The sequence below is a fragment of the Rousettus aegyptiacus genome, unplaced genomic scaffold (genome assembly GCF_014176215.1).
Source record: "Rousettus aegyptiacus isolate mRouAeg1 unplaced genomic scaffold, mRouAeg1.p scaffold_m13_p_6, whole genome shotgun sequence".
NCBI classification, from domain to species: domain Eukaryota; kingdom Metazoa; phylum Chordata; class Mammalia; order Chiroptera; family Pteropodidae; genus Rousettus; species Rousettus aegyptiacus.
This window is the reverse complement of record NW_023416309.1, coordinates 111,385,886-111,413,126: the sequence shown is the minus strand read 5'-3', so window position 1 is coordinate 111,413,126 and position 27,241 is coordinate 111,385,886. Positions and strand designations below refer to the sequence as shown.

General features: G+C 45.4%; 2 protein-coding genes across 10 annotated transcripts in view; one reads left to right on the top strand and one right to left on the bottom strand.

Moving 5' to 3' along the window:
• The window catches only part of LOC107501545 (SAP30 binding protein), a 29,873-nt gene extending 12,405 nt beyond the window's left edge, over positions 1–17,468 (bottom strand). The window contains exons 1-4 of one of the 8 annotated variants that reach the window (XM_036222190.1): positions 17,117–17,275; positions 15,888–15,994; positions 13,591–13,645; positions 9,812–9,895 (exon numbers count right to left, since the gene is read on the bottom strand). In XM_036222190.1, coding sequence (XP_036078083.1) covers positions 9,812–9,895; positions 13,591–13,645; positions 15,888–15,994; positions 17,117–17,222 — 352 coding nt within the window. In that variant the 5' untranslated portion in view covers positions 17,223–17,275. Of the gene's footprint in view, positions 1–4,546; positions 5,792–9,811; positions 9,896–13,590; positions 13,646–15,887; positions 15,995–17,079 lie in introns of those variants that run through there. The other 7 variants (XM_016127815.2, XM_016127808.2, XM_036222189.1 and 4 more) reach the window with 7 other exon arrangements.
• Positions 17,422–27,241, top strand: part of RECQL5 (RecQ like helicase 5) — a 32,203-nt gene continuing 22,383 nt past the window's right edge. The window contains exons 1-7 of one of the 2 annotated variants that reach the window (XM_016127758.2): positions 17,422–17,569; positions 18,076–18,216; positions 19,038–19,159; positions 20,164–20,682; positions 21,170–21,272; positions 21,772–21,883; positions 23,085–23,247. In XM_016127758.2, coding sequence (XP_015983244.2) covers positions 18,090–18,216; positions 19,038–19,159; positions 20,164–20,682; positions 21,170–21,272; positions 21,772–21,883; positions 23,085–23,247 — 1,146 coding nt within the window. In that variant the 5' untranslated portion in view covers positions 17,422–17,569; positions 18,076–18,089. Of the gene's footprint in view, positions 18,217–19,037; positions 19,160–20,163; positions 20,683–21,169; positions 21,273–21,771; positions 21,884–23,084; positions 23,248–27,241 lie in introns of both variants that reach the window. The other variant, XM_016127767.2, reaches the window with a different exon arrangement.

Sequence of the window (27,241 nt, the reverse complement as noted above, 5' to 3'; positions counted from 1 at the left end):
CCAAATTCGGGCTGGTCATCGATCAGCAGCTGCGTGGACAGTGCCAGTCTCCAGGGGCCCCACAACAGTCCCTTTGTAGCAGTGACTCCAGAGGAGCCAATGTTAAAGGGCTGACAGTAACAAAGTGTGGGACCACAAAAGGCCCTGAAATCCCCCCCCCCCAGGGGACAGCTTTCTGGGTGCTAACTGTGAGAAAACATTAGCTGGGTACATCCTATGTCCTCTCCCAGGCTAGGTGGCTGGTCACAGTGTGTACCCATCCAAACTATTCAAAGGCCCCCTAGGGGCTCCTTCCCGAAGCTCTGCACAGTGCCAGCCACTGTCCCGGCCCCAAATGCAGAGTAGAGGCGAGGCATCCATGTTGGGACTGCTGGAATTCTACCTCGTCCACTCCAGAGGCCCAGGAAGTCAGTCACCAAACACTCGCGGGGGTTCCTTAGGTACAGTAAAGGGCCCTGAGCCTCGCGGGGGCTTCTCACGGCTTCTCTGTCCCTGGCAACAGGACGGGGCGGGGTGCAGTCCCTGCATTTCACAGGGTCCTTGCCTGGCTGCGCTGAGGTTGTTTAGTCACCTTCTGGGAGGAAACGGTTGATGGGGCAAAATCACAAGCAGGAAGTTATACTTTCCCCTTCTTTTGGTTTTTCCTTTTTTGGCTTTGCTTCTCATTCTCCCCAAATTAATCATTCTACACACGCCAAATTAAAAAAGGATAAACTTGGTAGTTGATTTCAATTTGCCAATTAGTCTAGTCTTTGCTTTTTTACTCTCACAAGACATGCATGTGTGAACACACAAACGCACGCGCGCGCGCACACACACACACGCGCACACACACACACACACAATGTGCCCAGAGGATACCCTGAGCTATGGACACTGACTCAATCCCAAACCCAACACCCCCAGGGCCAAGCGCCACCCCAACTTCTCAGCAGTGGAATCCAGCTCCACGGTCCCTCCAAGCAAAGTGCCAACCATCGGACACAGCCCCAACTCCCAGCACGGGAAGATTCTCCTGCCTTGAGAGAGTCCTACGGGCCAGACGTATAAATGAGCCTCCGCAGATCAGAGGCCACACAATCCTGCACAAGCGTCTCCCGGGAGACAGGACTCTGTGGTTGTTCAGATTCCCCGTTTGTGTCGCAGGCACCCATGGGACTTCTAAGGCCCTGGAGAATCAAGTACTGGGAACCTGCGCCTCGCCTCCAGGTGGTCACACTTCGTACGTTTCAGAACGTAGCTCTGCCCCCGACACGAACAAGCTGGGTGCTGAGCTCCTGGGCGCGCGCCACTGTGCCATGGTGGCCCTGGGGAAAGCCGACAACCCTAGTTCTTCTGGGTCCCACAGCAGCGTAACCCCAACCCGGCCCTGAGCTTGTGAAGGAAAACAGCTTGATTGCACCTCACAACGAAGGGCCTGGAGTCGCCCACATGCTCTTCAAATGGAGTTGGGTCCAGGGCTTCAAGCAACGCTGAAGGAAGCTCAGCAAGGGGAGAGCTGGGTGTCTGGCCAGAACAGTGAGGACACACGTCGAATGCCCGAAGGTGCTTTTTAGAACTATTCAGGCTCAACTGTCCATCCAGGCAAGGTTCAAGCAGTGAAAGGGCCTCGGGGGAGGACAGCACTGGGGGTGGCGTGGGGACGTCACACTCAAGACAAGACTCAGAGAGACGGCCTCCTCCCAGTCATGCCCTAGTCATGTACCAGGAATTTGGTACAAAAAAGAACGAAACACCCATGATAGTTACCTTGGAAGCCAGCCACGGTGTCAGAAACAACATTTGATAAAGTGTTTAAAATGACAGAGCTAAGGAGACAGGCAGAAGGCTCACATTATTAAACGGCCAGGAGTTCAAGAAACCGGTTTTACGAAACCTGCAATAGGGAGAGAGTCTCACCATGCCCTTAAAGAGGCAGGAAGGGGGCGATTAGGAGGATACGAGTAAAGAGCAGCAAGAAACCACTGTGCTCCTTCTCCCTTTCCCCACGGTAGTGTTTAGCAACGCACAGGGACACCTGTCTTGACTTGTATGCATCCATCCCTCTGGCCTCCAGGTAGATGTTCTTAGTTGGTCAAAGAAATGAACTCAGCCTGGAGATCTATTTTCCAGACAGTTGTCTGCGTCAGTGCGAGGCGTGGAGCCCACAGCCTAGAGACCTGGTCGGACAGGGCCGTAAGCGCGCGCGCCCCTTCAGACGCGGCAGGCTGAGGCGTTCACCCGGTTCATTAGGAAGGTGAAAACGAAGCATCTGACCTAGGAGGGAATCTCACCGAGCGGCTCCTAGGAGAAAAGACCCGATAAATCGCTTCAGCCCTCTAGTTCAAGTCCAACTAAGACACAAGGAAAAACAAAACGAAATCTACAGCTTCCTAAGAAGCGAAGTGAAAAGATGGAGAAGGGAGGAGAGAGCAAGAGAGCACTGAGCTGGTCAAAGAGACCACCCTCCGGGGCGAGACCTCTTCTGATCGCACCCCTCTAGCCTTCCAAGGCCCAGCTGAGACTAAAGCCCCAGTAACCAGGCCACGAGGTGGCTGCGGCCCACTGGGGACGGCCCTGGAGAACAGTGATGTGAACCTGCCTAATTTTGGTTCTCAATCAATCATGTCTGAGACTTGTAAGAATACAACAGCCATGGCGTGTTCAGGAATTACAGAACCTGGAATGTGGTTCCCCCTGCGGAGAATACAAAAAGTCCAGCCACCGACAAAACTATGACTGGAGCAGAGGAAGGAAGTAAAAACAATATGGCTCCGCGAAGTGGGATAAGCTACCATTTGAGCTGGGAGGATTTACTTGGCAGAGAAGTACGTAGAGAGAATGGAGGTTTATTTACAGCCAACAACGCTTCACCAATCCTTCCTGGAACCTGCCCCACAAAGCACACTCAAAGGTCCAGGGTCCAACCTGAGACAAAGCCACACAGCCTCTGGCAGCTGGATTCTGCCAAATCTAAACATCACTTTTTCTCTCCAGCTTTGGGAGTGCTGGGCACCAGAACGCACCGCACAGAGGGCGATCAGTAAAACAATGCTTTCTTAATCTTATATTCTCTCAGACCTGGGGCTGCCAAAGTAGTTATGAAGTCCTAACACTGCCTCACTTAATGAGCTGGGTGCCTACTTAAAAACGAATCCTCGCTGTGGCCCCAGGCCCTGGGGGGCTGCCTGGAGGCCACTTCAGCACCCTCCTCCAGCAGCAGAGGTGCCGCACCAGGGCCCTGGCAACGCCCACTCCCTGAACACCCCCTCCCACCCTAGTCAGTCTCACTCAGACTTCAGAATTCAGCTCCAGGAAGCCTTTCCCCACTCACCCCACCCGGCCAGTGAGGATACCTGTCCAACCCTGTGCTCTCAAGGTCTAATTTACCACTGTGTTGCCAGCACCTGAAAGTCAGTGCCCTGCCCACAACAGGTGCTCAGATACTCACACACACACACACACGCGCGCACATTCGCGCGCACGCACACACACACACACACACACACTCTCTCTCTCTCTCTCTCCCCTCTCTAACTAGCAGTCGTTTTCATTCAGTCCAGTTTAGGGTTTCACGGCCACCTTCACTGAGCTGCAGCACTTTGACCCCCAGACTCCAATCTGTTCAAGTCCACGCTGATGTCAGGAAGGGAGGCAGCAGAACCATGAAAGGGCTGGGCTTGCAATAAAAGGCTGGTGTGGGGCAGGCAGAAGGAAGGAGAGGGGGCCCAATACTGAATTTCAAAAACCTTAACTCTAGCTTGCTACTCCTAATCCGAAGACAAAAAGAACTGTTGTATAGTTAATTCATTTATTTATTCCACAAATAATGTTTTGAGCATTTATTATGGACCAGGCAATGGCCAAACACTGGGGATATAACGTGAACAAAACTCAATCCAAGGGACTAAATGATGCTAAGGACATCAGTGAAAGACCTCATCTAACTCACAGGACACCCACACAAGGCTGTGGGCACACAACACTGCTACTTCGGATGGCGGGCCCTCCCGAAGGCACCAAAACGAAAGTCAAACGAGGTTTTCTGAGATGCAAGTGAGTCGCTGATGTGGCCAAGAAAGCAGCAATTCTGGAACTTTCGTCGAAATACCTCCAAGTTCCAGAATGGGGACTGTGATTTGACAGACACACAGGGTCGTGGACTGAGAGCGGTCAGTGATCCCCGGGCTCCGGGGGAGGCCCTGACCCGGCGCGGGCAGTTTTCCCCGCGTGCGCAGGGGAGCTCTGGAGAAAGCCAGTCAGCGCCCATTTCCTACAGTTGTATCCTGTGGGTCGGGACGGGCCACTGCCGTGGCACGCTGCCTGCCCGGGGATGGAAACACTTGATTTATCAGAAAAATGGGCGGAAGCCGGTGGGGCCGCCTTGGATGAAATGGAGTCGCCCCCACTCCCAGCACCCCCACAGGAAGGCCCAGCTCCCAAGCAGAGACGGTTTCCACAGGAAAGGGTTAAACAGCCATCTGCCAAGACGAATTAAGCCAGGGCTAGAAATGACCTTGCGGACCTAAGAAAAAGCAGGGAGACGGGGAGGAAATAGTCTCTCTACCTGAAAAAGCTGGGTACGACAAAGCTCACGTTGCTCAGCAAGGGCTGATGCTGTCACAGGGAAAGACCGGACTTCCATAACCACGAAGCTCTGGCCGGGAGCTTTTCCGAAGGGGAGCCTTAGTTATCTGATTATTCCAAGTGTAATCTCAGATTTGATTCAAGATGCTTGAAGATTCTGAGTTTTCTGAAAGTTGTAAAAGACGTTCAGAGAGGGCCATTCCATTCCTCTCCCCTCCCGCCCCCCAGGGGAGAGGGTGTCATTACGGTGGGCTGTGTCTGGGTATAAAGGTCACCTTGCATAAAGGATCTGAGTTAAGCTCTCAGCGGTGGGGCCTGGTTGTGCATTTTCCCATAAGGGTTTTCCACAAAAACAGTGTCTCTATGCTTTAGGTTGTTATATGCGATGGCAGAGGGTAGGGGGCAAGGACAGGGAGACAGCTTTGTGAGGCTGAGGACAGCAAAGTGAAGTCTTTGAGACACAAACTCAATACGGCCACCCAATTACAAAAGCACATCCCTGCTGAAAGGTCAGCAGCTAAACTGAGGGGCTGAATTAACGTGGGGGCAGGTGTAACTGAGATAACAGAAGGACAGGATCGTGGACAAGCAAACTGGTTGTCGCCCACATACTGACGGGAAGAGGAATTATTAATCTCCAGGGCCAGAAGGAATGCCAGTATCTTATGGCACTGTTTGGGGAAAATTTATGTAACTCTAAAGTTCAGAATACAAACAAGCAAAATCCCAGTGGACCCAGAAATCACACGGTGGCATTTCCAGGGACATGGATTGAAACAGAGATAGGACTTCTGGTTAAGACAGTGTTAGGTCCCAGGACTACTGGCCCCATGGCCGCTTGGCAACGGGCCTCAGCCTTAAGGATATAGGAGTGATCACTACAGGAATCACCGCTACATGGAAAGAATAACCTCATCATGTAACTAAGTTCGTGGCCCATTACCACACAGCCTACAGAACACTACGAATACTCCTTAAATAAAGCCTCTAATTATTTTGTGACTTATGTGATGATATCAAATTCTATATTTTGTATTAGAAAGCATTAATATTGTTAAATATAAGCTTTTAAAAATATTCCAAAACAAACCAAGACAAAAACCCCCGAAAAATACAGAATGAAAGTGGGAAGTGCTGGGTCGCTAAGGATAGGCAGCTTGTTTTCTGCATCATATAGCTTCAAAAAGATAAATCCCAGCTGGGGAAGGAGGCGCCCAGCCGCACCTCGGTTAGTAATCTGCGGCATCTGGGCCCGCAGGGAAGGAAGTCTGTTGGGGCTTGCAGGCTGCCGGGTGGGCGGGTCGGGTCGGGCAGGCAGTGGCTCCTCCTTGGCTTCGGACCCATGTAGGGGTGGGGTGGGGCTTTTGGGAGTCTGAGCTTCAGTTGACTTGGAGCAAGTGCAGTCAAGAAGGCCCTGATGGCACTGCGGTGGAGTCAAGAGAGGGGTTCAGAGGGAGAACAATGGCTGTTGTTCCCCACTGCATGAGATCACAACTTCTAGCAATTACGGTGTTTCTCCCTGCAGCGTTCAGCAATAGGTGTAGCCAGGCCTTCTTCGGAAGGCGGCAAGACAAAGGGCCCAGCTTTCATTCCATTCTGTCTGGACAATGAAAGAACTACTTCCACAGATGGCTCCGACTGTCTTTCTGTCTGCTGCTCAGATGGTCACCACTGAGACCTACAGACCCCAGCCTGGGGTGAGTCAGTTCTCCCCTGCACAGAAATTCCATCTCTCCCATTTCTGCAAGGGTACCCCAAACCTTGTTAGAGATGAGGCCTAAAGGCGGCCATCTGGCCATTCATCGTGGTGAGAGAAAGGAAATGCCAGATGTTAGGTAGGCTTGGGCATTTTCAACAGTTCAAAGGCCACAGGACAACTTCCAGAGAGAAGTTAAGAGTGGATGGCTCCCAAACCAGCAATGGCCAAGGGTTATTTCCTTTTCCGGTCCTAGGTGAGTCATGCTGCAATTTTTTTTCTTCTTCTCCACAGCACTTAAAGGATCATGGGGTATGAGAGGCAGAACATGGGGCGGGTAGGACAAAACCAAGATGGAGGGACCAAGCACACTTTCTCCCTCCCACACCCTAAACACAGAACTCACTAGAAGCTAACATACGTTATCAAGTCTCACAGTAACCTCATGAGGCAGTCACGATTATTTCTACTTTAGAGACGAGTAGACTGACGCAAAGTACAATGAAGCGGCTTCTTGCTCAGCAGGTGACGATACTGGACTTCGAACCTGAGCCTGCCTGACTCCGACACCAGTGACACTGCTTTCCATCTTCTCACTTGCTCCCTCTCAGCTGGAAGGCTGGAAATAGTAAGTCTCTAGGAGGCCCCTGGTTCAAGTGCTGGAGGAACCAATATCAAAGACCAAGGAGGAAAAATGTCTCTTCAGAATGGCCCTGCAGCAGGTCACAGAGCAAAGCAGGTGTTACAACCTTGATTTAATGGGGTAACGGCTAAATTTATTACTTTTTAACTATAATGAAAAGTGGAAACAGCTCCAGTCCATGGTGCCCCAGTGAGTAATGTCTGAGTAGACTAAACGGAAGGGCTGGTCCTGAAGACTTAATCATGTCAAAGGTGGGTGCCACCACCCATCCTTAGCTTAGAGACTTCCTGGGGGCTTAAAGAAGAAATGCTACCAAGTCCTCCCTTACCAGGTGAATAATCATGTGGACTTGCAATGAGAACTCAACTTTTTAAAGAATGAGTTATTTCTTCTGATCCCTGTAAAGAGCATGGCACGTTTCCTGCCCATCACAGAATTTCATGGACAGAAACTGCCTACATAGCAATTTATTCAATAACAACTATAAAAATATACTCATAGTTTGCTAATACAATGTACTAATTCTGGATTTTATTCTAGCTAGCTGAAAATACAAGGTCTAAGGAAACCGATGTGAAAAAGTGTGTTGCTAACATCTGTTATCACTACTAGAACAAATATTGGTGGGTCTCAGCCTTTTCTTTACCATTCCCCACTTGGAGATATTTAGAAAACTCTTTAAAAAAATTTTGTTTCTTATAGCAGCTTTATTGACACATAACTCACATGCTGCATAATTCTTAAGTGTTTAGCTTTTAATCTTTCATTTGTATCATGCTGTTACAATTACCCACACTGTAGCAACACTGAAGATGTTTATAATACAAATGGAAACAAAACTACTAACAAAATATATACCTTGTTATACAGGCAAACATAAAAAGATGGAAGAATGAAAATGGCTACACTGTTAGGATAGTGAAATTAGGTGATTTTTTTCTTTTGCAAAATCTTCTATCTTGGTGTTGTATAAAACATGCACGATATAAAAACAAACCAAACCCTGATAGGAAACCACCAGAAAAACAGTGCCATATGACCATTTCCACGTCACAGATCCCTAAGGAAAAGTCCATGGTTAAGCTCTAACAGATGATCTCTGCTGTCCCACACTGAGAAATAAGTCTCAGTAGAATATTTCACAAGTGAGGGTTCTCCAGAAGTTTTGTGAAAACACCCTGAGGGTGCCCTGCACAGAGAAATGTGCCAACTCCTGCCCCACAGGATGAGAGCATAACAGTAGATGCGCTTTGGCTAAAAAGGCTCAGCAGTGCTCACTACTGCATCTTAGAGCAGCTTCATAAATCGGGTAAATATGACACGTGGCCCCACAGAGTCTCAAACTCACAGAACATACATAAGACATCAGACTGTGAAAAGAACGTTCACATACATCTCATATCGCTGTCACAATCACCTGAAGTGGGTACAACAGCCCCGACCTCCCAGATGAGCTGGTGAAGGTCCAGCTGTGTGCCTGTGACCCGCAGCTGGAGGGAGGCCAGCGCTCAGCCCAGGCCTTCTGACTTTGGGTCTGCCACACCAGCTCCATGCTGTGAACCCCACATTTCTGCATTAATTTTGGGCCCAAAGAACTTTTTAAATGTTCTCTTTTAACTGGGGTTAAACACGCCTTTTACAAAATGCTGAAAGGATTTTTTTTTTCCCCACCCGACGCCACCTTCTTGACCCAGAGACACTGTTTTGTTTTGCCAGATGTTTGCTCCTTGCGCCAGGAGGATTCTTTCCCTGGGTCAAAGCCGGGACCACAGCACCCCGGGGGAGGCCGGCCCTCCCAGTTAGCTGGCAACGGGCTGCTCTAGCTTTCTCGAGCCAGGTCATCAATGCCCGTGTTTGTTTTCAAAGGAAGGGTGTGTCAGGCACAGTAAGCGAGTGGAAATACCTTCATCCACAGGAACTGTGGGAATGGGGGAAAAAATAAACAAGGAAAATGTTCCAGGGCAACCGAGGTAAAACATGGACAAAGGAGAGTGGTGACAAGGGAAGCTCATGTGCCAAGGGTAAACAGGAGGAGGAAACACTTAAGCCACCAGACACCCCTGCCCCTGCAGCGAGGAGCCGGACCGAGGACTGCCACTTTCTACTGCCACTGCTTATCTTGACTTTCTCTACGACGGCAGTGCCTGTTCTGCTGTGTGATCAGAACATCTGAGGCAGGCTGCTTACTGAAGAGGTTAAGACCAAAACACTGGCGTTAGAGAAACAGACACAATGGAACAGAGGAGCCGAAGCCTTGTTTTCTGTGGGCTGCTCAGCCACCACCCCATCCAGCCTCCTCTCCTGAGTTCAGGGCCATCTCAGCAATGCCTGAGCCACTCCAGCATTCCTGCCACCCCAGGCTGATGGATCAGACCAAAGGCTCCCCAGAGGTGGGTCTGGAGTTATTATTTCTTACTTGAGCACTCACTGGTACCCCAAACATCAGAGTGATAAAGATTAAGGCAATTCTCAAAGTCTCTGTACTCTACACTTGTACTTTCTAAAGTCGACAGAAAATGAAGTCAGAGAATACTCATCTTCAGTCATGCATAATGCCCAAGTCTTTTCCCAGGAAACTCTTTGGGGGTTTAGTCCAATCGCAACCCACAAATTCCTTCTAGGACATTCTTCACAAATGGTTTGCTAAAACTTGTCTGAAAGAGGTCCAGGAACAGGGAGCTCACTACCTCCTGAAGTAGCTCGACCCGCTTTTGGCCAGATGACAGAAAGTTCATCGTTAGATGAAGGCGAACGTCTTCTGTCGCTCACGTGAGGCTTCCCTGGCCGCCGCCTCCCTTCCCTTCCCGGACCCTCAAAGAGCAGACAACTCCTAGCTCCTTCCCAGTCTTCTCGCTCCCATCTCCTTAACTTTTCCTCACATGACGTGGGTTAAAGTTTCCTTGTCTTTAAGATTTCTCTCCTCTGAGTGCACTCTAGTTTAAATGCAGAATTCGATATTCCAAAAGAGGCCAACAGCATGTGTGACCAGCCTGGAAGTGAGCGGAGGTGGTGCTGGTCGTTGTACCTAATGCTACTGAACACAGACGTGCCAGGCACTGTTAGGCTCAGTATTCATTTATGTTTCACTTGGTGAATCCTCGTGAAATAAACGAGGCAGATTTTATTATGCCTATTTTCCAGATGAGAAATGCTGAGGTGAAGGGACTTCCCCGAGGACGGCTGGAATTCAAACCCAGGTCTCTGCCTCCATCTTTCACTTGTCTCCATCACCAGGGTGGTGGGGGTGGCTCTTACTCTGGATGCTCTACCGCCCTGATGAGCTCAAGGTCCCCTAAGGCTAACAGCCTAACAGACACATGTAGAGGAGTGAAAGCAGTTATCAGTTATTTAATATTATCAGCCCACTAGCTTTTAATTTAAAGAACAAGGGTTCTCAAAGTTGATCTGTGGACCCTTGGGGGTCTGCCAGGTCAAAATTATTTTCGTAATACTCAGACTTTATTTGCCTTTTTCACTGTGTTGACATTTACAGCAGTAACGGTGGGTCAACTGTTGGCCCTTTAGAATCAATCGAGGCAGCGGCACCACATTTTAACAGTAGTCATATGCTCAGTTAAAAAAGAAACACAGACAATTTCACTTACGAATGTCCTTGATCCCAGAGTACAACTTTTTTTTTTTAGCATTTTATATGATGCGTGAGAGGTATGCATAAACCTGGTTGCCTCAGGGGAAAGCACTTACGGGACTGTTTGAGTTCTGAGCTCAATTAGCTGCTTTCTTCATGGAATACCATTTTTCCTAGAAAGAATGACTGACAAACTGTGGTTATTTGGACTTGGGTATCTGGTAGACGTTTTTTCAAAACGAAACCTGTCACTTCAAGGAAAACTCTGATAGTATTGATTGGCAATGATAAAATTAGAATCTGGGAAAATGTGTACTCCCCACTGCAAGCATGGTGGCTTCCCAATACTTAATGGCTTATCTGAGGGGATCGATAACGTTAGCGACAAATGTGATTTTTTTTTTTTTTGATGCTACAGAACAAAATGTGTCAACATTGAGGAGATGTGCATAACTCAGTGAACCCACATTTTCCAAATCACTAGTGTCTGATGACACAGTATCACGTACGGGTGAAAGTCATTCAAAGTGCAAGAGAGACCCTGCATTTTAATGAAGCGAGCATACAAGTTCATTGATAAGTCTGCATATTCCATGTTGCAATTAACTAACCTTTAGAAGACTACCACTTGTTGAGTTCTGACGAAATATCATAGAAGAATATCCACAAGCACCTGAAGGGCTATTAAAATACTTCTCCTTCCAGTGACCCATCTTTGTGAAGACAGAGTTTCTTCCAACACTTCAACCAGAACAACACATTCCAACAGACTGAATGCAGCAGTTGAGAAGCTGGCTGTCTATTGAGCCAGATGTTAGACATTAAGGAAACTTGTAAAATGCCAAAACGATGCCTCTCTTTCTACTAACTTTTTTTTGGTTTCGGAAATAGTGACTTTTCATAAAAATGTTATTTATGTTAATATGTAATAGGTTAGTTTAAAATAAATATTTAAAAATTTTCTCAATTTAACTTCTAAGAAAATAAATACCAACAGAAAAGGCCAAAATAAAAAGCTGTTTGGGATCCTAATTTTTAATTGTGTCAAGGAACCAAAATGTTCTGAGAACTGCTGTAGTTAAAAATTAAAACAAAACTTTAAGAGCCAAAGTAAGTAGTGCCATCTAGTGGAAAAGACAGTTATGACATCAATCCATTTGCTAACAAAATGACACCTCCTATTGTTAAAAATTTCATATACTTAAGGCGGAAATATTCAAAACCAGTGTTTAGAATACAAAAATACTGTGAAATATCAATTGAAATGAAACTTATGTGTGCCAGAAATAGAGTTGAGAGTGGTTTGAGGTGAAGTATGCTATGGGGAAGACAGTCTGATGCCAGTTCAGGAGGGAGAGGAAGTCAGGGCCAGGGCTAAGGAAGGGGGTGCCCAGGGACTCATGCTGGTCCTAGAGCGTGGAGATGCCATGAGGCTTCGCGGTCCTTCTCTTCCCCTGGTGGGCCTCTACTAGGCCAACTAAGGACAGGAGGACGCCCCTCCAAAAGAACTATATTCACTGAGTTACTCTAAGGGCTGGATTTTGTGTTCTGATGTCTGAGGGCTCCCCAACAGGATCAGAGATTATTCCTAAAAACTTTTCATTACACAATCAGACCTGAAATTCAAATGACTGAATGAAACACAGTAAAGCATATCAGTCAAGAGCAAGTATAAATGACACATCTTTCTAACCTTCTTGCGGGACTGATAAAGGAAAAGCTGAGCACAAAAGACACATCGACGAGCTTCCCAATTCTTTCTGAATCACTGTCTTCCAGAAGGGGTGAGTTAGGTGCACACACCCTGTTCCTCAGCTAGCTTCCCCAGGAAGTTCCAGCTTCTGGCATAGGCTGGCAACTCTACACATAAAGGCTCCAGGTCCCACAAATCCTCCTTTCCTTCCACCACTGAAGGCCCAACACTGGTGTCTCCTCAGGCTTATTTGATGCATAGGCTCTGAGGCCCATACACCCACATAATAAGCCAGAAGATAAATACTAATATTACAAGTCCAAGCAGAGCTGTGACCATCCGTGATCCAGGCCACAGGTCTACCCCCTACTTGTAACACCTGGATGAGTCCTTGGGTTCCTCACCAGACACAGAAAAGAGCCTGCATTTGCAGTTCCTAGGATATATTTTTTTCTTTCCTACGTGCTGGTGCCAAAACTTTCTTGATAAAATATTTTCTTCTCTGTATCATATTTCAGTGGTTTCACACAGTTCTTATCCAATCACAGACACAGTTCAAATTTGGAACATCTCATGTATTTTCAAATGCACTACTATTTCAGGTTCTAACTGGGTGTAATTTTCCTAAATTCCACCAGGTTGCCTTGAAGGCCTCACCTGGTTTTAAAGCAGTTTTTATCACAAAACTTGGTTCCTATTCTTCAGGCCTGGAATGATGGAATTAGTCTTTCTACTTGGGGGGAGAGGGAAGTCTGCTCCTAAAGACTAATTCCTCAACAGACACCTGTACAAATGCCCAGTGCACAGTATAGCAAGCTAGCTGGACACGAGGGGGTGTCTCAACCACCACCGTGACTGGGTCAGTGAGTGTGACAGGAAACACTGCTCATCACTCTTGGCTGTTAGTAGGATGGAACTATAAGAAGAATTGGCTATGTTGTTTTAAAAAAGACCATTCTTCATCGTTTATCCAATTCTGAGGACACGGGATTAGGCTCGGTGCCCCCAGCAGCTGTCAGAGGCCTCGCTCTGTCTCACTCCCTCTCTGGTCCTTCCTTGTATTTAGATGCCTGAGAACCCAGAACACACTAACCCACCTGCAGGGGCAGTGACTCCACAAAGCCCACCTGGATATAGAGCCCAGGTGGGTTGCTGTACTCAGCCAGGCCTCTCGCCTCTCTAGTCTGGAGATCTGGCATTACCTGCAGCGCTGGCAATCCAAGCTACCTCAAGACTTTCACATTTCAGAGTGGTCTCCAGCTTTCTTTATAAAACTGGTTTCATCCCAGAACATTTACATGCGGCTGCACAGTGTTATTGGGACAGATCTTGACCACACAGATGAACTGAACCATAATGTTAAAACGCCTTGTTTGCATCCAGCCACCCACCAGAGCCAACACCAAATACCTTTGGGTCATCAGCCTCAGGTTTTTCAGTCTCTGAATCGTCATCTTCCTACAAGACAAAGAATTTAGAGGATTAAGCTTGAAGGAGCGGGCCCGAGTGTCTGCCCATGCATAACTAGGGGTCAGAGCAACTTTACCCAGCCTGGGTCACCCTGCCAAGGACCCCTCCCCTGCCACATGACCCAGAACTGGAGAAAGAGAAGGAGGAAGGAGATGTTCTGAGGGGAAAAAAGAACATCGACATCTCAAAGTCGTTATTTCAGCAGTGCCACAGTCTACGTTAATGAAAACGCCTAAGACTGAAAATCATATACATAAAAATGGAGAAAGGCCACAGTATGCGTCAGAAAAGAATGAGACCAGGCCCCACAGTACAAAACAGGCATACTATCTCCAATAAAATATCAATTATTTAAAACTAGGAACATGGGCTTTTTTCCTTCTTTGTTCTCATGTACACAAACACATCTGACTCCGTGACATCGTTCACCGTCAGAGGGCTGTGACCCCCATGCAACTACACCCCAGAACTTCAACACCCAGTAGTATCTGCACCAGCATGAAGAGCAGGAAGGTAGGTGTCAAATGACCAGGGCAAGTGACCCAGGAAAGGCACGACTAAAGGGCAATGCCCAGGCTTTCCTGGGTCCCAGCTGAGTGGGCCCTGCCTCCATCCAAGTTCTCAGACAACTGCCACTGACTCAATCTAGCAAGCCTTGTTTCTTATCCAAACGGCCTGCCTGACACAAAGCACCATTTGGGCAAGGCACGCTCTAAAGTGTGCGCTGGCATCGCAAGAGCTAGTGCACCATTCCAGTAAATGCCAATGAAGTTCAAAGATCAGCTCCCTTATTAGGTAGCTATATCCACATCTGTTCCACTCCCCAGAATATCCCAATGCACAGGAGCCTTCAACTAATGCCCAGGAAAAAATTAAGTTTCTTTTAAAACTGCTTTTCTCAGTCGAGCTACACTTTTTAACCCCAACATTAAACAGCACTCTAGATGTTAATATACACACCACTTCAGAGACTTGAACGAACTCTACCAAAGGTTTTGAGCTTTAACTGTCCTGTAAGGTGTCAGTGAGCCAAACGTTTTAAATGCGATCTCCATAACCTCCTTAAAACAAACCCAATCATGCTAAATATCAGAGATGCAGCTCGGCCAAAAAACAATCATACTCTAAAATTGGGATCGGAGAGGATTTTACTAAAATATTGGATAAAGCTTAAATATGAAAATTCTAAGCAAAGCAAATGTGGAATAACACTTCAAAAACACACTCCATACATATTTATTGAAGAAAATAGTTATGAATGTTAATCCAGTATGTATGCACTTCAGAAAATTCAGGGAAAGAAAACGTGCAAAGTTTTTCTAAGCAATTTCAGTCAATTATGAATTATTAGTATAATGGTGGGGCTAAGGGCATAAAAATATCTTCCAAAAGAGCAAAAAATACAAAGTATGGTTTTGTTGAATTTGGAAAGCACTTTATTGGTAATGTTTAAATATCAATGCCTAACCAAGTTTTCAGACAAATAATAAAGTATGATTAAAGTGTTTCAATTAAGGCTACTGCTAAATATCCAGATTCAACTTTGTACGTCTTTGTGCTAAGCATGAATCCTTGTGTTTCTCCAAACTTTTAGATTTTGGCTCATGATACTCAGGGGATAGTGTATTATTTAAATTTTTTTCTGGTTAAGACACAAATTCTATTTTCTTTGTTAGCCAACACATATTAAACTTCAGGTATAACTTGTGACCAAGGGCACTGTCATAAAAAGTGCCAAGTAAAATATCAAGAAAGAAGAATTAAATCACACACACACACAATAATAATTTTCCTACCGAATCTTTTAAATAAACTGAATGATTTGAATGAGCCCCAACCAAGATTAAAAACAATAAAGAGTTGATTGCAGATACATATGATATACCAATTAGGATGAATAAATTCCTACAAAAGGAATAAATGATCTAAATAGGGAAAACCAACATAAAGCACCCACTGATAGCTGGGTTAAATAAAACAGTCTATCATCTTCCTCTTCAAATTTCAATTCAAAGGTTAATATGAAATGTTCTAGGTGAAAAAAATCTGATTTTCAAACAAAACTGCTGATATCCAACCCAGTTGCCTTAACCGACACCAAAGTGTCGTGTTGAAGTGTGGAAGGAATGAAATAGGCATGAAATGGAATGCTGTTGGGACAGTTCCCAAAATTTCTGCCAAATAAAATGTTGCTTTGAGCAGCTCTCGATTAGGGAACAAATTTACTTACCGACTGTTTGCTGTTCTCATCCTCCTCTTCATCATAACCATCTTCATCACCCCCGAGGCGAGAAAAATCATCTCCATAGGCTTCAGATACCAATCCGCCTTTCTCTTCTTAAACAGAAGGAAAAAAATAAAACTGAATGAATGGGAAAAAATGTAAAAAAAACTTTCAGTGATTTGGGTGGCTAGAATTATATCCAAAGATAGAAAAGGAACCTAAATCGAAGTGACCTTAGGCCCCAGATTCTGTCATTTGGGCAGCTCTTTTCATGTCTATAGTGTATATCGTTCACACCAGTGACCTCATTTTCTCACATGTCATGCTCATTTTTGTGAGTGCTCCCCTAGGCACAGGACCTTGAACAGGGACACTCCAAGGGGTTCCCAATTACACTTACTTGAGAAACAATCTTTTGTATGTTCAAAACAAAACAAACAACAACGAAACCCCCTAAACAATACAAATTACTGGGTAACCACCAAAAAACCTACTGACTGGCATAGACCAAAAAAATGAGTAGTTAACCTAGTCCAACTCTGCCTCCTTTTCCAGATGAGGAAACCAAGCCCCAGATATATTTGGTAACTTACTTCCTCTCTATGCCCCCAAACGAATCTGTTCCCTCTTCCCAACATGGTGATTCTCAACCTGAGTAGGGCAATAAAATCATTGAGGGGTTTTAACAAGGAATGGCATCAACGAAGAGCCTCGGAGAGTTCATGCATGCCCAGATCTCTCCTTCCCAGAACTACAGAATTAGACTCTCTCGCTGTGGAGACCAGATATACTTTTTAAGCTCCAAGATGCGTCTAGGGCATGCTAATAAGTTAAAAGTTATAAATGTAGTAAGACACAACTTTTATCACGCTCCATGTACGTTTTACTCATCGCTCTCTTTCCTCAAACAAGCCCGGAGAGCACAGGTAGTGTGGTTCCGTAGCTTCTGATCCTCGTCACCCTTCGTTCGTTCATCCCTCTGCCCAGTGAGATGCTGGGCACGGAGACTTTGAGTAAGTTTCCGCATAATAATCGAATCAACAAAAAGAGACGGTCCATTCTTACCACAGAGCGTCTAATGCTCGGTCTCACCGGGGACCCCGAGCGCTCTTCAGGGCTCCAGGGCCGAATACTTGGGGCACAATGACCATCTCTTTCCCTCCCGCCCCGCAAGGGTGGCAGCATTCCGAGGAGACACCTGCTTCTCCCCTTCCAGCTCCCTTCTCGGGCCTCACCAGCCGCGCTGCCTGCCGTTTCGACTCCAGCCTCGTCGTCAGACTCGGGCTCTGAATCTTCCGCGTAAACCGCCAGAGAAGACAAAACATTCTTCTTCCCCGCCATCTTATTCCCACAGCCCCGGCGTTGCTCACTCGGACGACTCTAAAAGGCGGACTTCCGAGCGGAAATCGACTTCAGATCCCAGGAGACCTCGCGCCGGTTCCAGGCCGGGAACCAATCAGAACGGCCGTTCCTGGGCCTGTCCCCGCCCCTCGTGCTAGCCTTAGCGTAACGTCATCACTGCGCGACGGATACAAGGCTGTGTGGGTTTTACCTGACAGGGAATGCCCAGCGGTTTGGCTTCTCAGAGTTGGTGGCGGCTTACGGGGTTTTCGAGTAGTTCCCGAGCCAGCGGGCGTCAACCGCCCACCAAGAGTCGTTCGCTTCTGGGCGGCCGACGGCCAGCTCTGATATCTTGGGGGTGAAGAGGGAGAAACTTTGGTTGAGGGAGAAAAGAGCAGATTTGAGGCTCAGAGGAAAAGGGAATAGAGTTCTCTTCTGGGAGCTGGAAGAAGGAGTTGGGGTACTGGGGTGGGGTAAGAATGATTGGCATGGCTTTGCTTATAGAAAGAGCAGCGGGTGGATCTTAACAAAACCAATTCCACCTTCTCCAAACTATTCCGAAAACATTTGTGTTTCTTCTCGTGATCTGAATTTCGCTCTGTGCTATATACCGTGGCCTGGGATAGTTCAGTGTTTTTATTTTCACCGACATAAAAGTGGAGATGTTAATTACCTAGAAACGTATTGCTTGAGGCTGTTCACCTGGAGCTATATTACTTGAAAATAATATTATTGCTTAAGTAATAAAGCGAATTATACTCATAGAGGAAAAATAAGCAGTTATTTTAAAAGCGGAATTGAGGGCTCTTGTCGCAGCCATATGCTTATCACCTTTGCCTTAACCTTTGGCCACCGTCTGTCGCTAAGATGAGCACCCACCATTCCTTTCCTTTTGACCGTGAGCATCGAGTCCGGAGCACACTGAAGAAGGTCTTTGGGTTTGACTCTTTTAAGACACCTTTACAGGAGAGTGCAACCATGGCTGTAGTGAAAGGTAACATTGCCAAACCACCTGTGTTTACATTTTTGCAGACTCTACCATAGCAGTGTTGTAGAACACCCTTCTTCTGACTCTTCCTACTTCCTTACCCTTGGTCCGTAACTGGTTTGGGAAATCTTGTAGGCTTATCACCCAAAACTTGCCGTTTTATGGACAGAACCACCCAGTGGTTCTCTTTCTTACATTTCATAGCCAGAGCTCAGATTGTCTTTGAAAACAATTCATAGATTCCCATTCTTGTTCTTTTGCGTGGGGGTGGCAGTCATAGCCTAACCCAATCACTAACCTAGGTAATCCCTTTGTTAAAGATTGAGTAGCCTGGGTCCCAAATAGGGAAGGAGGAGTAATAATAATATAAAATGAGATACATTGACAAACAGAGGTTGTCAAGAAGGGAGCAGCAGTGTAATATTAATTACATTGTAACATTCATAAACAAAAGATCTCTAAGTGATGTTGCTTCCATGTCTACACAAATGTTACCATTTGTCTAGAAGTATTTGACTTTCATGACTGTTTAGTCCGATTATCCATATCCCAGCAGACTCAGCCTTCTAAACCTTATAGTTGTTATTGCCATTTCTGGAAATGGTCTGTGCACATTTCCAAATCTCCCTGGATCCCTTTTTGTAGAAAGGCTGAAAGGGGAATTAAGATTACATTGAGACATCCCTCCCTCCCCCCCCCACCCCCTACCATATGCCAGACATTCTGCTAGGGCTTTTCCTACATTCTCATTTAATTTTCAACAGTCTTGATGAAGGAAAGAGAAAAGGCAGGAAGCATTGAGATGTTATCTTCTTGTATTTTTGCAGGTGACAAAGATGTTTTTGTATGCATGCCCACAGGGGCAGGAAAATCCCTCTGCTATCAGCTTCCTGCTCTGTTGACCAAAGGCATCACCGTTGTAGTCTCTCCTCTCATTGCTTTGATTCAGGTGAGACTTAGGGGGATGAAGATGGTGGCCCACAAAGTTGAGGGAAAGGTTGTTTATAGTAGGAAATTTCACTTCTGCTTTCTTTGGTCTTTTGCCTCTTATTTTCGTTGATTTGCTTATTTTCCTCTCTATATTGGGTTTCTGAATTGCCCAAACCTGGGCTTTCCCACTAGCACATAGCACTCTGTGGGTTATGCATGAGTTTTTTTTGTGTGTTTTGAAGGCCTGGGGTTTTTTACCTTCCTTTGTTACTTTTTGTCCAGAGGAGTATGGAACTGTATCTGTATACACATGCACACTTCCTCTGATAGGTACACATATGCACTCTTGATGGGGTAGAAGATGCAGATACATAGAGAGCTAAATCGATTTGGGGAATCTCTGCTGTCTTGATTTCTTCTGGCAAAAGTGCAGCTGTGACAGAAGAAAAATAAGATAAGAGACTGATCTGGGTAGTGTTAACATCTGCTCTGCACTTCTGACTATATTTAAGCCCTGTAGATGGGCTGATAGAATCAGAAATGAGGAAGCGTAGCCACATAGTTAAGAGCTGTCAGCCATGAAGAAAGAAAGAGAGGCAGGAAAGAACAATGGCAGTGCTTAGTGAGTGTTCCCTAGATCTTAGGCTTTGTGCTAAGTGTTCTGTGTACATTAATTTTACCTTTGAGATGTAAATTTTAATTGTTACAACACTTCTGTTAGGTAGTTACTATTTTTATAGTAGAGAGAGAAAAAGAGAGTGAGAAAATTGAAAGGTTAAGGTTAAGAACCAGCCCAAGTGCATGTGGTGATTAGGTGAGCCGGGATTAATCCAGATCTGTCTGGCTCCCGAGCCTTCCTCTCAACCACTTCACCTTCAGTACTTCTTATGTGCAAAGAGAAGACACACTGGAGGGTGGGAGGACACTTTATGACTGGGCATTACCCCAGGAGCCACAACGACTGTCTGAGATCCTGAGGGCTACTTATCATCCCCTCTGTGGCCTCTCTTCCTCTGCCCTCAGGACCAAGTGGACCACTTGCTGGCCTTGAAGGTCCGAGTGAGTTCCCTGAACTCGAAGCTCTCGGCCCAGGAGAAGAAGGAGCTTCTCTCTGACTTGGAGCAAGAAAAGCCCTGGACCAAAATCCTGTACATCACCCCAGAGATGGCAGCTGCAGCCTCCTTCCAGCCCACCCTGAACTCTCTTGTGTCCCGCCACTTGCTCTCCTACCTGGTTGTTGATGAAGCTCATTGTGTTTCCCAGTGGGGGCATGACTTCCGTCCTGACTACTTGCGTCTGGGTGCCCTGCGTTCCCGCCTGGCACATGCTCCGTGCGTCGCTCTGACTGCCACCGCCACCCCGCAGGTCCAGGAGGATGTGTTTGCTGCTCTGCACCTCAAGCAACCAGTTGCTGCTTTCAAGACTCCCTGCTTCCGGGCCAACCTCTTCTACGATGTGCAGTTCAAGGAACTGCTCTTTGATCCCTACGGGAACCTGCGGGACTTCTGCCTTAAGGCTCTTGGACAGAAGGCTGATAAACAGGTGAGGGCGCTGAGGTTGGGGCCAAGGTGCATCTGGAGCACTGGGGTACTCTCTGTAGCACAGAGATGGATATTGGTTTTCTAAGACCTTTGCTTTTTACAGCTTTAGGCTAAACTGGCCATCGCTTCTTAAAGCACAGAGAGTCATCCCTCTGGCTTCCTGGCATTGTTCCTGTCATTGGGGTTCCCTTGTCCTGGAATCCTTCTGTGGAAGTCAAGCAGCTGGGCCCCTCTGACAGTGGCCTTTCCAGACCTATCCAAGGTTTGAGGGGAGGAGGCAGAAGAGTTAGACAGGTTGGATTTTGAGCTGCTTTGGTCCTGCTTTGTTAGAAAGTGGCAGAGCCCTGCTGGGCAGACTGCCACAGGAGAGACTGTGAGGCTGATGAAGAGTGTGTGGAGCTGCTTTTAGAGCAGGCCACAGTATGACGAGCTGACTGTTTTGTGTTTCCCAGTACTCATTTCCTTCCTGTTCCCATCTTCCCATTCAGTTGTCTGGCTGCGGCATTGTCTACTGCAGGACCAGAGAGGCTTGCGAACAGCTGGCGATAGAGCTCAGTTACAGGGGGGTGAATGCCAAGGCTTACCATGCAGGTAAGGGCTGCCCAGGCCTCGTGGTGCTCTTCACCCTCAGAGACCTCTTAGTGAGTCTCTTGTTTATGTGGATTCTGGGTAGTCAGATTGTCCGTCATCTCTTATAGATACCCAGAGAGAGCTAACATGATTCACTTAAATCCACAAAAAGGAGTCTAGTCATGAATGAGATCTAGAATGAGAATTGTAACTCTGGAATTCTTTTTATCACTCTGTGCCCACACCAGCAGCAAGGGATGGGTTTTTATAAGCCCAGGCTTTGGAGGCCAGTGGATTTGGGTTTGAACCTTGGCTCTAACATTCATTGAGTGCTCTTTGCCACACTTATGTTTATTAGCTCAGGCTCAGGGAGGTTAAGTGCTCGGCCCAAGGTCACACAGCTGATAAGTGATGGGTTTAGGTCATGTGTACAGCACCCAACACATTGTCAAACCTAAGGTAGGCCCAAGGGAAATCCAAGGGAAATGAGTTCCCTTCCCCAACTTCCCCTCCTTTATAGGTCTGAAGGCTTCTGAAAGAACACTGGTGCAGAATGAGTGGATGGAGGAGAAGGTCCCTGTAATTGTTGCAACCATTAGTTTTGGGATGGGAGTGGACAAAGCCAATGTCAGGTGAGCTCTGGTTCTTTTCACTTTTCTGATCAGGGCCTGGCTCGGGGTGGGCTGCCTAGTGCTCTTGCCTGGAGGACCAGGTCCATGTGCTCTTCCTAGGGCCAGCAGGAATGGAAGCACCAGGAGAGGGTCCCTGGTACACAGCCCACATACTGACAGTTCCTGTGCAGCCTGGTCCCTGGTGACTGCACAACACAGTTCTGCAGTCCCCCATGCAGACCATCAGGCTCATCCATTAACATGGCCCCATCCACTTACATCTTAGTAGATGGACCCTGTGAGGGGGTGGATGAACTATCTTAAACTGTTCCCTGTGGGACGTCGAAGGCAAAGAGCTTATTCCCATCATTCCTTGGTACTGGTTACTGACAGGCTGGAGGAGATGGGTATATCCCGGTCTCCTAGGCCCACACTGGCAGCTGTTGGGAAGTTGTTTACCTCTAGCCACACCTGACCTTCTGGAGCCTGAAACCCTTTGCTCTGATTAATACCACCAGTAACGCCTTTTATGATTTACAGAGCACTTTTGTGTGCACAGTCTTAAGACTCACAATGACCCTGAGTTGGTCAGGGTAGGAATTAGTCTGTATACTACATTTGAGAAAGTATGGACTTTGGAATCAGAGTTTGGACCCTGGGTTGGCTGTGTCTTGTAAGGGGTCAACTTTGAAGTCAGACACACATAGGTTCAACCCTTGTTCTACCGTTTCCTTGTTATGTCACTATAGAAATTTACCTATCTGAATTTCAAGTTCACAGTCTAAAATGGAGTTACCTCACATAGTGGTGACTAACAATTGAATGAGACAAATATGTACGCTGGCTAATGGGTTTTTAAAAAATGTTATTCCTTTATGTCTTTAAAGAGATTATAAAGACTTTTTCAAGGTTGTACAGTTCATAAATGGCCTAATTTTCTTAAGTCCACTGGGCCTCCAACTATGAGTTTTTTTTGGTTTCTCATCTTCACTGGAATTGCCCCCTTAACTGCCATGGCCTCTACCCTGACCTGCTCCATGGGAGGCCTGATGATGGACTGCAGGTGTCTCAGCCATACTTAACTCTGGGATCCTCTCTGCCTCTACCCGCTAGCCTCTCCACTCCTGGTCACTGTGGAGAGCCCTGCTCCACTGACTCAGAGTCACTCTTCCCTCTGGTCTTTTGCCACAGCTTATGCTGCTTGTCCCTTTGGATCCTACAGGTTCGTTGCCCACTGGAATATCGCCAAGTCTATGGCTGGGTACTACCAAGAGTCTGGCCGGGCGGGCAGGGACGGAAAGCCTTCTTGGTGCCGTCTCTATTACTCCAGGAACGACCGGGACCAAGTCAGCTTCCTGATCAGGAAAGAAATAGCAAAACTCCAGGTGAGTCCTGGGCAGTCGTAGTCCTTTCTGTCTGAACCCACCACTCCCAATTTCACGCAGCTTATTTCTGAACTCTGATGGTGCTTCTACATATGCTAGAGAGTTGCTTCTGGGACTAGAAGGTGTAGGAAAATGGGAATTGTGTGTTGGTGGATGGGCGGCTTGCAGCAAGTTGGGTTAGAATTTTTTATTTTTATTCTATTTTAGTCTTTTGCATGGATTTTTTTTTACAAAGTCAAAGTCAATCTGGCTTGTTTTAATTAGTATCATATAAGCATTTCTCCGTATTGTTATAAGTTCTTTGTTTTTGTTTTTAGCCTTTTTTTTTTTACTTGTTATACATTCTTTGCAGAGAGCCTAGAAACAGACCCAAGTATGTAAGAAAACTTGGTGTATGATAGGTAGCATTATTAATCAACAGAAAAAGGATGAACCGTTGAATAATTGGTGCTGGAAAAAGATAAAATTAGATCCCATACCATACATATATGAATTACAGATGGATTAAAGACCTCAAAAACTATAAAATCGGGGAGAAAATATATTATGGCCTAAGGAAGGGAAGAGTATGTCCAGATTTTAAAAGCAGAAACCATCAAGGAAGATATCTATTTGACTTTATTCAAACTAAAAATGTCTGTATAATGAGAGGCACCATAAACAAAGTGAAAAATGAGCCATCGTTGGGGAAGATATTTGCAAGATACATAATTGCCTGAATATGTAGAGAATTCCTACAGGTAAGTAAGAGGCAAACAGCTACATAGCAAAAAGTATGAATTTCACAAGAGAGGAAACCAGAATATCCAATAAATGTATGAAGAGTTGCTCAATGTCACTTAGGGATCAGAGAAATGCAAATTGGACAATGAGCTATAGTTTTATACTCATCAGATTGGCAAAAGTGTAAATCATCTTTGTAATCATTGTTGGTGAGGATGTGGAGAAAGGGTAACTCGCAGTGTTGTTAGGAATTTAAACCAGCATGATTGATTTGAAGAGAGACGAGGCAATTTGTGTAAGTGGAGGATACTGTACTCTGTGATTCAGTAATTCCACTTTTAGATGGACAAGTTGTCAAATATACAAGGTTGCACGTGTACAAGGGTGTACAGGGATGTTTGCTGGAACACCATAATAGTGAGATTGAACTTTTCCTCTGTAGGGTGTTGGATAAGTAAATAGTGGATTCGTCACACGGTGGAATGGTCTGAAATAGTTAAAAATGACCCAGTAAATCTACATGAATCAACGTGGATAAATTTCTCAAAGCATAATGTGTGAAATTGCAAAAGGATACACTTAGACTTTTCCATAGAAGAAAGATTGAACACAAGTCCTTATTTCAGATCCCCACCAAAATGACAATGTGAGGACAAAAATCTATAGAAACTCAAAAGGACAAGAACAGGAGAGAAGACACCAGAAGGTAGAAATGACAATAAATGTCTGCCTAGAAAACCCCAAAGACTGCTAGGAATCTAATAGAATTCATAAGAAACCCTGGCAAGGTGGCTGAATGTAAGAGGAATGTTTTTTAAAAGCAGTAGTTTTTCTCTGCATTACCATTAATACCTAGGAATGGAAATGAAAGGATATTTAATTTGCAAAAACAAAACTTATGAAATACCTGAAAGCAAATGTTATAGACGATTAATGAGAGACTTTTAAAGCTCCCCAGTTGATTTTAATAGACAGCCAAGGATAAGAACCACCGATTTAGCTGAAGAAAACTCACATATTATTGAAAGCAAACAGGCTCTGAACAGGTACAAAGAGAAGATATAAAACTGTCAGTTCTCAAAGTTAATATAAATGTCTAATGAAGTTCCATTTGAAATCCCAAAAGACTTTTATTAGAAAGTGGAATCTTAGAATTTCTATGCCAGAATAAGAACCCAAGAACAGCTAGGAAAAATATGAAAAGGAAGAATGGTGAAGGGGACATGCTTAGCCCCGTATCAGAACATGCTGTAATGCCACTGTATCAAATCCATATGATACAGTAGCAATCAGTAAAACAGATGAGAGAATTAGAAATAGGTCCTAGAATATGTGAAAATTTATTTGATGAAATAGTTCAATTTAATGGAAAAAGTACATGGTCTAATAGGTGGTGCTGACATACGGGCTATCCTTCTGAAATAAAAGTGCCCCATTTAACACCTAATTTAAGAGACAGGGTAAGAACCTACATGTAAAAATCAAAAAATAAAAAAAATATTTGAATATGTAAATTCTTAAATTTCTTTAAATTCTGAACCTATGAAAAAATTTTATGTGCAAAAGATACCATAAACAAAGTCAGTAGCTAAATGGTAGATCTGGAAAAATATTTGATGTGGAAGGCAAATAAAAGAGAACAGAGAGCTTTCACCCAGTGATATAAAACACAGGAAATGAAAAGCAAAAGATGTGAAAAGAAAGGTCCTGGAAAAGCTCATCCAAAGGTGTACACATTCAATAGTAATCAGATAAATGCAAATTAAAGAAACATGATTTGACACACACGTAAAAGAGCTCTAACACCTGTTGTTTGTGGGCATGTGTAAGAAACAATGCCAGCACTTTCCCAAGAAGAAAGATGAGATGTTACAGTCTTTTTTGGGAGGAGTAATCTAGCAATATCTAGTAAACTGTAAAATACCCCTCGACCCAGATATCCTATTTCTGGGACCCCGTCCCATGAAATGAAAGTGCCAATGCATAAGCTTTTGTGTTCGAGGGGCCTGGAGGGCAGAATTGTTCATGAGGACAGGAAATGGAAAACAAACTATCCAGCAATGAGGGCTGAAGAAATTACAGTACATACTCACCATGGGGTAATAGGCATAGCTGAGGGCCCAGGAAAGCTCCTGTCTTGTCTTTTTAAAAAATCATCTTGATCACTCTTCAACAGTATAGGTCAGCTCATTCTCTACCTGCTCTATGGAAATATAAGTTCCGGGAGAGCAGGGACCTTCCATTTCCTGTGTATCTGTAATGCCTAGATCAGTGCTGGGAACACAGTGAGTGCTTAATACACGTTTACTAAATAAATGAACGAACAGGGAAAGAAGGTGAATGCATATAGGGATTGGGAATGAAGGGGCCTTGCGTGGACCAAAAACGATCATTTTCCATGAACTAAGGGAGTGTGATTAACTTATCTCTTTTAGCTCAAATTCACATTAGACAAGGAAAAGATTTTGGTGATTGGGTGTAAGTATTTATTTAAGGCTTACTAACACAATGAATTATAGACACTCACACTGCACTCATCATTGTGACCTTTGAGATCATTTGAGATAAAAGGAAGGTCCAGAAAGCTTCTGGAGAGGTGATACATGAAGGACCGGGAGCCAAAAAAGCATCTGTTTTCTCCATTGTAATACCAAAAACGAGACAGCAATGCAACAAGTGCCTTAAAATTCCAAATAAACTAGAATCTCCAATCTAGAATTTTCTACCCAGCTAACCAATTAATTAAGTGTGAAGGTAGATAAAGACATTTTCAGACACAAGATTTCAAGATTTCAAAAAACTTACATTGAAAAGCTAGCTGCTAAAGAATGTTCTCCTTGTTCTCCTACAGATTGGTAGTTACAAAATAGTTATAGGGAGGTGAAGTAAAGTGGAAGGAATATAGTCAAACAACATTCTAGTAACAGTACAGTGTCAGGTGGGTCCCAGACTTTTGGGAGGATCACTTTGTAAATTATATAAATTTCTAACCACTATGCTGTACACCTGAAACTAATAAAATATAATATTGAATGTCAACTCTAATTGAAAAATTAAAAATTAAAAAAAAAAAAAGATGTTCTCCACTGCGGAGGCAGTAAGCTGAGAAAGAGAATGTGGACCCTGCCCCAGGAGTATATGGAAGGGCAGTCCCAGAGAGCCAGCTGTGCACCAGGCCTAGAGAACAGTGGTCCAGGACTCAAACCAGGGGGACAGAAGGCTCCAGGAAGGAAGTTTTCGAAGACGAAAGAGGAACCTGCCATCTATGGCC